The sequence below is a fragment of the Gossypium raimondii genome, chromosome 2 (assembly GCF_025698545.1).
Source record: "Gossypium raimondii isolate GPD5lz chromosome 2, ASM2569854v1, whole genome shotgun sequence".
Taxonomy (NCBI): domain Eukaryota; kingdom Viridiplantae; phylum Streptophyta; class Magnoliopsida; order Malvales; family Malvaceae; genus Gossypium; species Gossypium raimondii.
The window spans coordinates 40803223-40817690 of NC_068566.1; the positions used below are offsets into that span (position 1 = coordinate 40803223).

The 14468-nt window shown below is 32.7% G+C and overlaps 1 protein-coding gene across 1 annotated transcript; it reads left to right on the forward strand.

The window, feature by feature from the left end:
* The first annotated feature begins 1352 nt into the window (after positions 1 to 1352).
* On the forward strand, positions 1353 to 7593 carry LOC105788791 (E3 ubiquitin-protein ligase RDUF1). The gene is made up of 2 exons (XM_012615834.2): positions 1353 to 1621; positions 6185 to 7593. Exons 1-2 carry the CDS (start codon positions 1353 to 1355, stop codon positions 7398 to 7400), a joined length of 1485 nt encoding a protein of 494 aa, XP_012471288.2. The 3' UTR covers positions 7401 to 7593.
* The last annotated feature ends 6875 nt before the right edge of the window (positions 7594 to 14468 follow it).

Below are 14468 nucleotides of genomic sequence, written 5' to 3' on the forward strand. Positions count from 1 at the left end.
TAAAGACTTAATGTTATGATTGGTATTGATCTGAGATTAGTGAGTTCATCAATTAAAGTTATGATTCGCAGGAAATGTACGTTGAATGGTTTATTTAAATGATTTGTTATAATATGTACGGTAAGATTTATGTTTAACCTATTGAACTTATTAAGCTTCATTAAGCTTACTTGTGTTGTTTAATGTTCTTCTAGATTAACGTGAGGTTGGGAGATCAAATCAACACATCAAGTCACACTATCCAACTTAATTTGGTAGCTTTTGCAACGTAAAATTTGGTTTATATGGCATGAATAGGGTTGGAGTGGAAATGAAGTACTTAAAAATATGGTTATGAATGTTATATGCTTGTATATATATAAATAGAAGTAGATTTTGATAAACCAATGTAATGGATTAAATAGGTAAATTTAAGTAATTGAGTATTTGTGATGTTATGTTATGCTTAAAACATGATTTTGGCTTGTGTTAATTGTTTGTTTGGGATGTATTGATGTATTGAAATGTTGTGTATAGGTTGATAACAAAATGAGTGAGAAAAGTGGCCTTCAAATGGCCTATTTTCATCCACACGGGCGTGTGTCTCAGCCATGGATGACACATGGCCTAGCAAATGGTCATGTGTTCAGGCTGTGTGTCCTTTGCATCTTTAAATTTTAGAAACAGAATGCTTAGGTATTTTCACACTGGCAGAGACACGGGCGTGTGTCTCAGCCGTGTGTGGCACATGGTCTAGCACACGGGCGTGTGACTTGACCGTGTCAACACTGCACCTTAATTATACAAGTTAGTATGCTCACACGGCCTAGCACACGGGCGTGTGGCTTGGCCGCGTGATCCAAGTTAGTAGCCACCCTAATTTGGACACAGGCTAGGACACAGCCGTGTGTCCCTACTTTGAATACCTGCACAGCCTGAGACAAAGGCGTATCTCTCGACCGTGTGCGACATACGGCCTGGCTACACGAGCATGTGTCCCCTACACCTTGGAAACTTTTTTAGATTTTTCGAAAAATTCTCTGAGTTCCCGATTTATTCCCGAATCGATTCTAATGTGTATTTTTAGCTTCGAGGGCTCTTATAAGGGACTTAATAATTGAATTATGATATGAACATTGTATGTCATAAAATATCTATTATCTGTTCCATAATCCCTGGTAATACTCCATAACCCTGTTCCAGCGATGGATTTGGGTTAGGGTGCTACATTTATTGGTATTAGAGCTTCGGTTTAGTCAATTCTCGGAATGAACGTAGTGTATAAAATGTTTAGAAATACATGCCATATAAATCTGTGATAGTGTGATGTGTCTGATCCGATCTAACCCTTGTTTTTCTTATAGATTGTAAAGATGTCTGATAGATCTGAACATGCTAATCATGATGAAGCTAATAGTAGAGTACAAACATCTGAACATGGGACAAGTAGTAGCATCCCAATTCCTCTAGCTCAAGAACAAGAACTTAAAAATATATTCTTCGAATGTTTGAATCAATGGTTTAATGAATTCATGCAAGAGAGAAATCCAGCTCAACAACCTCCTCCCTCTACTGTACCACCTGTAGAGCCACCAATTGCACCTTCACCTCCTCTAGTGACTGAATCCAGCAATGTAATCCGGTTGAAAAACTCAGAATGTGTGGGGCCAAAGAATTTCAGGGAAGGTGTGAAAATGATCCTATGAAAGTTGAATATTGGCTTTAAAACATAATAAGAGTTTTTGAAGAAATAGCTTGTTCATCTTATAATTATCTGAGATGTGTTGTTTCCTTACTAAAGAGGAAGCATATAATTGGTGGTCGACTATAGTGGTTGTAGTGCCGAAAGAGAAAATCACTTGAGAATTCTTTCAGAGTGAATTTAAAAAGAAATATGTTGGCAAGAGATATCTAGATAAAAATAAAAGGGAATTTCTTGACTTGCATCAAGGAAACAAATCGGTAGCCGAGTACGAAAGAAAATTTTTATACCTCAGTAAATATGCCCGGGAAATTGTATCAACCGAAGAAGAAATATGCATTTTGTTTGAAGAAGGGCTGAATGATGAAATCAGAATGATGATTAGGGCCACTAAAATACGGGAATTTTTTGTTTTGTCTGATTGTGCTCAAAAGATAGAAGAGGTGTATAATAGAAAAATGCAGCAAGCACGGTCGTGTGTCCCTACTTTGAATACCCACATGGCCTGAGGCACCCGCGTGTCTCTCAACCGTGTGTGACACACGGCCTGGCCACACTGGTGTGTGTCCCCTGCACCTGGGAAAATTTTTGAGATTTTGCGAAAAATTCTCTGAGTTCTCGATTTAGTCCCGACTCGATTCTAATGTATATTTTGAGCCTCGAGGACTCTTATAAGGGACTTAATAATTGAGTTATGATATGAACATTGTATGTCATGAAATATCTATTATCTGTTCTGTAATCTCTGATAATGCTCCGTAACCCTATTCCAGCGAAGATTTAGGCTAGGGGTGTTACAGAACTTTTTTGTGTAAAGAATCGACATTGATTTTTATTTTTAGGTTTTCTTTTTAGTTTTCTTTTGAAGTAATTGTAGTTGCCGTGCTAACGTTTGTCAAAGCAATGCTTAGATCAAGATTAGAGCTACAATGATTTAATAAGATTTTCTTTTCTCTTAATCTCTTTTCAATTATTGTTCTTATGCTTGTCTATTAGTTTTATTTTTTTTTCAATGTTCATTATGAACTACCTGCTCAAATAGTGGTGGAGGGAATTGGAAGTTAATGAGTTATTAATCAAAATAGGTTAGAGATGAGTTTTAGTGGCAAGATTAAGTGTTTAATTTGTTCTTCATAATTAATCTAAATGACAATTCGATTAAAGAATAATCTAGGAGAGAATTAAACATTGAGAGTGTGTGCTTAACTTTAGCTATCTAGTTGAATAGTTACCTAAACCCACTAAGATATACACCAGTTGGGTTGCCTATAAGATATACACCAATTTAGATAGTAGGGTTGAAGAGAGTAATGGTTGAAGGTCTTGTTAATTCTTATATGATATGAATTAATGTAGGATTTCTGAACACTTATAAGCTATACATCAATGCAAATACTTGCATCTTGATGGTTATCTTAGCTGTGAATTTTAGGCTTATCAATAGTTGAATTAGATGGGCATAAGAATAAAAGTTAAATTGACAAAAAATATAAATATTGAAGGTTAAAATTGACATTATTCCAAATAGATGAGTAAATCCTATTAAGAGAAGATAAATTTCATCACTAAGACTTCTCTTGCATTACAGTTCAATTATTAATTTAGTTTTTTATATTTTATTTGTCTCTATTTATTTAGCTAGTTGCTTATTTTATTTATTTTAGTTATTTCTTAGATTTATATTAACTTATTTAAATTTTGTATTCAAGTTTTATTTCATTATTTTAAAATTGTAAATTTTTTCTGTGAGTTTGATGTTTCGATGTAATTTATAATTTGACAGTGCTCTCGTATACTTGCAAGTCATAGAGGAAAATGACAAGCTGAAATTTATTTATTTTATTGTTATTTCTCTATGTACATTTTCTTGATATGATTTAATTTTTTTTATTGATAGAATATTAGTAATTAAAATCAGTATCTTAATCTAAATTTATCTAATCCATTACTACATATTCTTAGTCAAAATGGTACGACTCTCTTCCATGGCTTCTATCTTTACCAATATGCTCATTAGATTGGGGAACCATTTTTCAAAACCCTCTAATGCCAATATTTTACTTTCTAGTTATGTGTATGTTAAATGCCAACAAATACCAGACTGTTTATTGCCCATTATGCGTGCTAGGACGATTGGGGGAGCTATGTATCCTCAATTATTAGTTTTTTTTTTATAATTAAATAAAAAATTTTAAAATTGTATAATAATAAATTTAATCCTCAAGGTATACACATTACCTAATTTAGTCTTCAAGTGAATATTATAAAACTGATGAAAAGTGAATCGACAGCGATTGATTCATCTCAACCATTAGTTTCCCATCCAATGGTGGATAATTGGAGTATCAAGAGAAACTAATGAGATTTTTAAGTGTTTCTATTGTTGTTGACAAATTTCTTTAAAGCTTTTTAGGTGATATGGTCACAAAAAAAAAGAAGAAGCAAAATTACAAAAAGGATGAAATTACACAGTATGCAAACGTTGATTGTTAATTTTTTTTAGAATCAATACTAAATTAACATAATGTATAAATGTTTGAGAGTTAAAATTACTATTGTTTCAATTTTAAAAACTAACACCTTATTTTTCCGTCAGCCACTTCTAGTAACTAAAAAAGAAAATTGAATTGTTGAATTACTATGGATATCATTTATCTAAAAAAAAAAATCCGCACGTTTAACACATGTAGACAAAAGTTCAAATGTAGCAAATTTGGCTGCTTTAGGTAATAAAATTCAAATATAAGGGAACATGTAAGGTAAAAACAAGCATCTTTAGAAACAATTCAGCTCAACAATATAGCAAAAGAAGACAGAAAAATACCATAGACCAAATATCCTCTCCAAATAGAAAAAGAAAATTGTATGGAATTGTGATTCCACGTAATTTCGATCATTTTTCAATAAGGAAATGAAAAATTAGATTTTTTCTCCTAATTTTAAACTTTTTTCTGATGAAAAAAATTTAAATCCAACTAAAAATATTAAAAATCACAATTTTATATCTTCTTTCCTCCTCCAAATAAAAGCACATTCCTTGAAATTGCTTGCCATTTGGACCATATTGGAAAGAAGGAAGACGTGAGTTTTTGTTTTTGGCCAACTACAATTGACTTAATTTAACATTTGTGTGTTTTTTTTCTAAAAAAATTTAAACTTTGACCCACAAAATATCACTTTCATTCTTTACAGGTCTGTGCTTGGGGACAACCTATTAGTAATACCTGCTTATTATTATTGCAATATATATGGGGCGTAGTTATTTGATTGGTATTTTTGTTTTAATTTCAAAATTAAAAAAGGAAGAATAATAATAAAACAAGAAATGCTAAATAAATGAACCTACGAAATGTCATCATGGTAACATTAGGATGTATAAACTGATATTTTACAATATTAATTATGAATTATTATACTACTTTGAATGAATAAATTGTTTTTATTTAAAAAGATATAAAAAGTATTCATTTCATGCTTTGTTTTTTAAATGATAATATTAGTATTACAAATAACACGTTTTGTTGTACTTAAATACATATATTTCATTAATTTATTCGTTATCTAATTTTCACGATTCCCAATTTATATTTTGATGTCAGAAATTTAAATACTTAATTAGATGATGTTTATGCCCATCATGTGGGGAAAAATAATGTAAAAAGTATTTAAAAGTTAAATGAACGATGAAGTTGAGAATTTAGAGATTAAGGTATTTTAAGTTAAAATCATACTATAATAATATTTTATAAAAATTATATTAACATTTGTTTAATAGATTTTAATTATTTCTCAATTGATTGGCTTAATTGATGTTTGATTGATTTATAACACCAAGACTAATTTTTATCGGTGCAAATTTTTTATATTAAGTTAGGTTTTGATCACACCCTCCAAAAGGCAATAAAAAACCTTTCTTTTTAATTTGAGAATTTATTATTAATAATTTAGGTAGATATACTTTAGTTAATATTTTGGAGATAAAATGAAGAGTTAAAATAAAGAGGAGTGAGAAACAGCCGGCTCCACGAGAAATAGAATTTATATGGTAATTTCCTCAAATTAAGATTTGTTCAGCGATGAATTTTATTCATTAAAAAATTTTCATAAGAGTTTGGATAATCATTTTTTGTCCACAAATTTTTTATAGTTTAAAGAGTGTGGGTCCATTTCACGCGCCAACCAAGCACATAACAACACACTCTTTTGCCTCGGTTTAAAGAATCTTCCCTAGTAGTTCCTGCCAGTTGTCCTCTCACGCTCTACCACGTCACACGCGCCTCTCATTACTCGGCCTATTAGTTTGAATTTTCAAACTCGGCGTCCCGACATTTTTACAGCTTCAGATTTTAACTCCTTTTACCCCCACTGTTAACCCCCCATTTATACCCTAAACATTAGTCTCCAATTGACCGGTCAATCTGTTAACGCCGTTAAGTTTTGTCTTTCTCTCCAATCCTAAACAGCCACCTGGATTCACACTCCTTACGGCGTTTAAACTTTAAGGCGGCCTCGTTTCCCTTTAAAAGCGACTGAAGCTCATTTCTGCACCGAAAATCCTTTTTTTTTTTTTTTAAATTTGCCTTTATTTCTGGATCTGGAATCCTCGCCGGGGTCAAGCATGTCTTCAACGTCTTCGTATTGGTGTTACAGCTGCACCCGTCTGGTTCGGGTGGTGGTTTTGGATAGCGGGTCAAACGACGCCGTTGTCTGCCCGTACTGCGACGGAGGCTTCATCGAGGAGATCGAATCTTCGGATAATCACAACCGTCGGTTTCCAGCTATGTACATGATCACCAGCAACGATAATAGCCGTCAAAATTCGAATCGGGCGCGAAATCTCGTCTTTCGTAGGAATCGTCGTGGTTCTGTTGACCGGTCAAACATCAATCCGATCATCGTCCTCCGTGGCTCCACCGACGACGAGAACGGCTCCACCAACGGGAACAGCAACATCAACAGCGGGTTTGGGTTCTTCTATGATGACGGATCTGGGTCCGGTTTAAGACCCATACCGACTTCGATGTCCGAATCTCTAATGGGTTTGGGTTTCGATCGGTTATTGGAACAACTTTCCCAGATCGAACTAACCGGACTGGGTCAACCCGAGAACCCGCCGGCTTCGAAATCGGCAATCGAATCAATGCCGACGATTCAAATAGAAAAGGCCCATGTTTGTTCGGAAACCCACTGCGCCGTTTGTAAAGAACCTTTCGAGCTCGGGTCGGAAGCGAAGGAGATGCCGTGCAAGCATATTTACCATGAAGATTGTATCATCCCATGGCTGGCGCTTCGAAACTCGTGCCCACTTTGCCGTCACGAATTGCCGTCGGATCGGAGCGAGTCGAACGACGAGGCATCAGAGACGGTGGGGCTGAGCATATGGAGGTTACCGGGTGGGGTTTTCGCGGTGGGAAGGTTCAGGGGAGAAAGGGAAGTGCCGGTAGTATACACGGAGATGGACGGTGGGTTTGGGGAATCGGGATCGGAGTCGGGTTCGGGTCATGGAGCAGCGAGGAGGGTATCGTGGGTCGGGGTAAGAAGAAGAGAGAATGGGTTCAGGAGAGTTGTTAGAAATGTGACGTCGTTTTTGAGGGGGTTGAGGTCTCAGCCGTCTCACCGTGGAAATGAAGAATCCGGTGGTTTGACCAGAAGTGGTTCAACGTCTATGTTTCGTAGGTTTACAAGAAGCTTAAGCTCAAGCTCCAGCTCCGTTTTGTAATAACAATATTTTTTATATTTAGATTAATTACATAAAAGAAAGAGAAAGCCAAGTATTTTTTTTTCCTTACAAATTTTTTATGGGTTTTTATGAAAAGAAATGTGTTCTTTGATTATTGTAAATACCATTTAATTGCCTAGAATTGGAGTCTCCGATTTCAGGTTGCAATGCAGTTTCATGTTATTTTCTTCTAGATGGTTTGCTAAGAACTTGTTAATTAGACAGCAGGAAGAAAGGAATGGAATCAAAAGCAAAAATATCTCTAGTTTGTCAATTTTTGAAGGCAATGGTGAAGATTGGGCAACATAGGTTTCCATGTGTTTATTTGGATAATTACAGGATTTGAGTTAATTACTTGTTTCAGTTCTCATGGGAAAGGTTGAGAAAGGAGGATTTCATGCTGATATCCAAAATTCTGGAAATATAGCATAAAGTAGTCTTTTGGTTGTAGTTAGGGCGAGATACAGCATGCCCAATTTTTACTATCCCACGCTCCAACCTGCCTGCTTACTAATCATGTTTGTGTGTTATGGATCGATACGTGCTGCCTTAACGGGTCGAAAACTTAGTACCTTGAACAGTAACGAGCTTAAGTCAACTTTGCACAAAGGCACAATTAAAACCTTATTCTATAAAATTGGTTTGACAAGTGCAATGCATAAAAATCTTATATATATATATATATTTTAATCTTAAATTGAGAGAATAAAATCTTATATGTGTGAAACGGAGTGTGTATAAGATCACTTGATTCTGAAGACTAGAAAGCAAGCTGGCAAAACCAAAATGTAAATGCAGAAATAGGTGGAATATCCAGAGCACTTGGCCGCATTACCAAGCACCTTCTCATTCTATGAGAGGCAAAACAGAAGGTCACCTTGTCTCTAATATCGTGGTGGTACAGAATACAAATTTATTTATTAGAAATAACAGCAGAATAATATAGTCGTAGGTCATTCAAGTAAAATGAACAAATGAAACCAAACTGCGACGTGTTCAAATGGCATAGAAAGAAAAAGAGGCTCCACCGACTCAACTCTTTTATTTGATCATCTGTTAACATCAAATCTTTTTCTTTTTAATTTATTTTAGAAAATAAAGTATTGTTGCTGTTACCAATTCATTTTGTATTTTTTATATAAAAATTATTTTGGTTTTTCTTCGCTAACAAACTACTGATTGAATCCTAAGGTTTCTTCTTAATCACTAGATTTAGGGTTTCAACTCTTTCCATTTTTATTCATACTTGTAGAATGTATGTTTGTATTAGAAATCATGCTGGGGTTGCTTATCTCAATTTTTAATTAGGTGCTCAACAGTTTGATTCTCACGTTACTGTAATTTAGTGAACATCTTATAGGCCTAAAATTGATGTTTTGGTAAATAGACGAGGGGATTTCAATGTTTCCTTTTTCAATTATCATTTTTATTTATTTATTTTATTAAAACTATTTTTTTTGCAAATATAATGATATATTTTTATATTATTATTTTTTATATCTTTTAATTTGTAAAATTAAAATAACTTATTTTTCATAAATCAATTATTTATCTAAATAAAGCAATTACAAATGTTAGAATTTCGTGTCGATGAATTCTAAAATGCTAGCATTTTAAAAATCTCAAAAAATTTTAAAATTCTCATTTGACTGAGAGATTTGTTGGAGAGATTTGTTTTCAAAATTTTAAAAGTCAATTTGTTTGGATAAATACATGGGAGAATTTCAAATTTTATGAGTAGTTTCAGTAGCTCAATTTCTTTTTGGGTAAATTACGTCATTAATCGCTAAACTATAAGTAAGTTTTCGTTTTGGTCTCTTAACTATAAAAAGTTACAATTTGGTCATTAAACTATTCAAAACTTTTCATTTAAGTCATTAGGTTATAAAATTGATGATATAGGACTTTCTCTGTTTGTAATGTCTGCACCAATAGAAAGTTCTATTTCTCTTTCTCTTCTATAATTTAATTATTTTCATCAAACAATTTTAGACGTCACGAATATGCAAACCAAAATTCAAATAAATTTTTTCTTCAAACACTGACCTTTAGATCGAAGTGGATCTAAGATATGTTCTTCTACTCGTCGATGGGTATTGATCCACTGTATCAATTGTCAAATCGTCACTTAGAACTAGAGGTGCTCATGGGCCGGGCCAGGTTTGGGCCGGGCCCATACAAAATTTCGACCCGGGACCTAGGCCCGGGCCCGGCCCCGCCCGAAATATGGGCCTGAAATTTTGCCCAAGCCCGACCCGGGAAAAAAACCATAAGCCCGAGCCCGGCCCGGCCCGGCCCATTTTTTAATAAATATCAAAAATTTATTTTAAAAATTAAAAAAAGTATTTTAAAAATATTTTTAAAATATTTTAAAATTAAAAAAATTTAAAAAAGTATTTTAAAAATATTTTAAAATTAAAAAATAATAAAAAAATTATTTTAAAAATATTTTAAAATTTAAAAAATAAATATATTTATTATATCGGGCGGGCCGGGCAGGCCAAAAAAAGTGGTGCTCGAGGTCTGCCCGTTTTCTAAACGGGCCTCATTTTTTTGCCCAAGCCCATATTTCGGGCCTATACCCAAACCCTCCCATATTTCGGGCGGGCCGTCGGGTCGGGCCGGGCCGCCTGGCCCATGAGCACCTCTACTTAGAACTTGCTAGCAGAATTTAAAAAAAAAAACTTAATATCTCAATGACTTAAATAAAAACTTTTGCATAGTTCAGTTACTTAAATGAAAACTTTTGAATAATTTAGTGGCCAAGTTATAACTTTTTTTTAATTAAGTGACCAAAACAAAAATTTACTCGTAGTTCAGTGACTAATATTGTAGTTTACCCCTTCTTTTTTCAAATTCCATCTAAAGTGAGGGTTTTTCAAAATTCCTAATAATTTTATTTCATGTAACACATATGGTCCCACTATGAGAGAAAAAAACTTAAAATCCAAAAATCTTTGTTATTTGCCAATAGTATTATGTTGTAGACATGCGAGATTGAGTTTGATCCCAAGCAACCCCACCCCTAATTATAAAAAAAAAAAAACTTTTTTTATTTAATTCTAGTATATATTTTAAAATTTTATTTTATTAAAAATATTTATAAATTTTACTGAATCTAATGGTTTCCATAATGAGTATTTTTTAATATTATTTGTGTTAATATAATTATTCTTCTTTCATAATTAATATTTTTAATTTATAAAATTCCAATAACCTAATTTTTCTTAAAGCAATTATATATCCAAACAAAACAACTACAATTACTAGCACTTTGAATTGATGAACACTAAAATGCTAATATTTTAAAACTCTCCAAAATTTTAAAATTCTTCATCCAAACACACTCTTGAAGATTTTAGCAATCCATTATTGAAGACATATCATGAAAAAATTCAAGTCAACCAAAGAATGTATCAAGATTTTCAATGTAACCAAGTTCTAATAAATGAAGAGATTTTTTCCAATGGACTTTATATTGAAATGATCTCTGTCGTCTTACTCATTATTGAAGACATATTCAAATGCTACTTTTGAGGAATTAGAGATTCACCTTGTTTATATTTTAGAATGTAATTTATTGTCTATTTAACAAAAGACTTGTTTTACAATAAGAGATTAAGAGAGTACTTATTCTATTCAGGATAGAAACTTATTTTAGTGCATATTAGTTGTAAGTAAATTGTTCTTTTTGTTCAATTTACAGCTAAGCTCTTAGGGAAAAATCTTTGTGAGAGAGTGATCAAGATTGAAGTATAGGAGAAGGTTGCAACTTGGTGAGTGAGTTAGATTTGAATCTCATATTGTACCTGTTGATTTAGAATGGCACCAAGGCCCGTGTACAAGCCTATTCAACATCCCAACAAAGTTATCAACTTAGTCTCCTTAAAGGTTTAATCACAGGCACAAAATCAAGGTAGATTTGAGTTAAGTTACACTTGGTTGTGCAAGAAATTGAGATGAGTGGGCTTAACAAGCTTGGAGGTATGAGCAACATAGAAGATTTCACAAATCAAGAAAATAAAGATTTCGATTCTTGGAAATCTTAGTCCAAAATCGAGAATCTTGGATGTGGACATGTGTGGCGATCCTTGATGTAACACCCCTAACCCGTATCCGTCGTCGGATTAGGGTTACGAGGCATTACCGTAAAAGACACAATTCAACACAATCATTTATCACCTTTTATTCACCAAAGAATAAAAATACATTTGTAACATTACTAAACTCGAATGTCCACAAATCATTTATACTAGATTCGAATATATGAATCATAAAGCCATTCCACATCAAATGTTTAATCAAACTAACACATGAAAACCAAATTCAAACCATATGTCAAAATTTATAAAATTCTTACATGGGTACCACTTAACCAACTAACCAAACATATTTTACTATTATAAAACATCATATCGTAATATATATACATTATAATTCCTTTAGCGAAACTTGTGGCTATATAGTAAGGCATTTGGACACCTAAATAAACATAAATTATATGTCACTTTCATATACTCAACTTACAACAATACATCCATTATATTAACTTACCCACTTGCATATTTAAACCACAACTAACCATATCAATTCATAACATTAACTAATATCAATATAAATTATTTACGATCTTTGTTCATGTACATATTAATTTAAGTTGAACTATATCACATGGCAAAATGGGAAAAATTATACAAGTACATACAAACAATTTCTAAATGACCAAATTTTAATTGTAAAACTAACCATTTCATACACTACCCACTTAACTATACTTAACCATTTTCTAAGTTCAATAATCAAAATTGAATATGCCAAATTCATATGCTATGTACCATGCCAAAATTTCATATACACAACCAAATCTATTAATCCAATATTCGGTCATCACATTTAACCTCCAAAAATTATTCATGCCATTTTCATCTTGAACCGTACCTAAAAACTCACTCATTCAAGCATATAATATGCGCATGCTTAACCATTACAGACCGATTTAAATAACCTTTACACAATTGAACATAATTTCATCAATTTACCTCTTCACTGAGCCGAAACACAAAACCAACCACAATTGCTAATCAAATCATGTATTAGCTTACTAAATGAGCTATTTATAAATCATTCATATCATTACTCAACCAAGACATATATCCAAAACACCGTTCATACTTGTTTTGGAACATACTTACCAAAACGTGAGTATACCATGACCAAAATTACACAACCATCAACTAACTTATTAATCAAACCAAACCATATAACCAAATACCACATTTATATACACCATGAAATATACTTCTATAATAAGCTATTGCCATGACCGAATACACATAACAGTAATATCAAGATTAAGCCATTTTCGCATGGCTAAATATATACACATTTCAAGACTAAACAAAACAAATGCTAGCCTATACATGCCATATGTTCAAAGTTTCAAGCTTTTAAAATACCGAAATAGAGATCAATAGTGTGACAGACTTACTTGACGATCCCCGAGTTCACAACTAGCTTTCCAAAAATCTATAAAACAACGAACAAACACACACACAGTAAGCTTAAATTGCCTAGTAAGTTATAAGCAAATAATTTATCAAATGAACATTAGCATAATTATATCAATATGGCCGAACATAAAAAAACTCATGCACATAATAGTCACACCTTTAACATGAATAATTCAAATCATCATCTTAAGTATTATACTTACCTATTTTCATGAACATTTAATTTCGCACGTACCTGAGCCATTTAACTTGATTTCACACTCGATCTTAACTTAAAATGGCTGTTGAACCATTCAGAATCAATAAGGATACTCGGATAACTCGAAAAGCTTGTACAATGCCTACGTCCCAGACGAGGTCTTACATCTAATCAAATATCGATGCCACTGTCCTAGACAGGGTCTTACACGTAAATCTCAATTCGATGCCAATGTCCCAGACGTGGTCTTACACGAAATAACATATCGGAATCTTATGTCATGACATATATATCCTAACTATTCCTATGGTTCGTATGGGGCTTTCAGACGTCGTAATTCAATCTATTCAATCTCGTATCTGTTTCTCCCACACTTATATCAATTCGGCAAACTCATATATAGTTACAAAAATTCAATTCGGCACAATTAAATACATTTTCATATAAACTAACAACAATTATTTACTTATGAACTTACCTTGTACAGAGATGAACGGACCAGAATGGCTATTTGACTACTTCTGATTTCCCCCGCTCCAAATTCGATTTCTTTCTCCCTTGATCTAAATTAATTCAAATTTGATTTGTTTAATAACATATTCACTCAAATTCATCTAAAAATACACAATTTGGGCAATTTGCACTTTAGCCCCTAGCATTTCACATTTTTATAATTTAGTCCCTATTTCAAAACAACACAAAATACTCAAAATTTCACTAAACCCATGTTAGGTCGAATTCTCTTTAGGTCCCTAGTAGCCCATTTATTTCATTTATTTCACATTTTGACCCCTAAGTTTATAAATTTCACAATGTAATCCTTAATACACATTTTTATCAAAAATTACTTAATTAAACATAATAATCTAACAACATATATTTATTTTTCATCATCAAAAAAAAATCATCAAGCTATCAACAATGGCAAATCTCAACTTCATCATCCAATCAGAAAATTAAAGCATGGGCTAGCTAAAACACAAAGCAACGATCTCAAAAACGTAAAAATTATCAAAAACCGAACAAAACTCATACATCAAATTTAACTTCAAAGTGCCGAACCCTTAAACAAAGTAAATGGATTCCTTTTCTTCTCACATTCGGCCATAAAAGATGAACACCCACTAACTTATTGATTTGTTTTATTTATTTCTTATTAATATACCATTTACTATTTTAACCTTTGTAATTTAATTAGAAAACCATATAACAAAAGCCCATAACCATTCACTACATTGTTCCATGGTCAAATATCCACTTAAGGACTTCACCTTTAATTAATTAAAGTAATTTAACACTTTAACAAATAGCATGATACTTTTTCATTTTACGCGATTAAGTCATTTTTTTAAAAATCAA

What these genes read in the sequence shown, in the direction of transcription:
- LOC105788791 (XM_012615834.2), top strand. Translation starts at nt 1,353, where the DNA reads ATGTCTGATAGATCTGAACATGCTAATCATGATGAAGCTAATAGTAGA. An exon ending in GAATCCAGCAATGTAATCCG is followed by an intron (nt 1,622 to 6,184) that starts GTTGAAAAACTC and finishes TTAAACTTTAAG; the next exon opens with GCGGCCTCGTTTCCCTTTAA.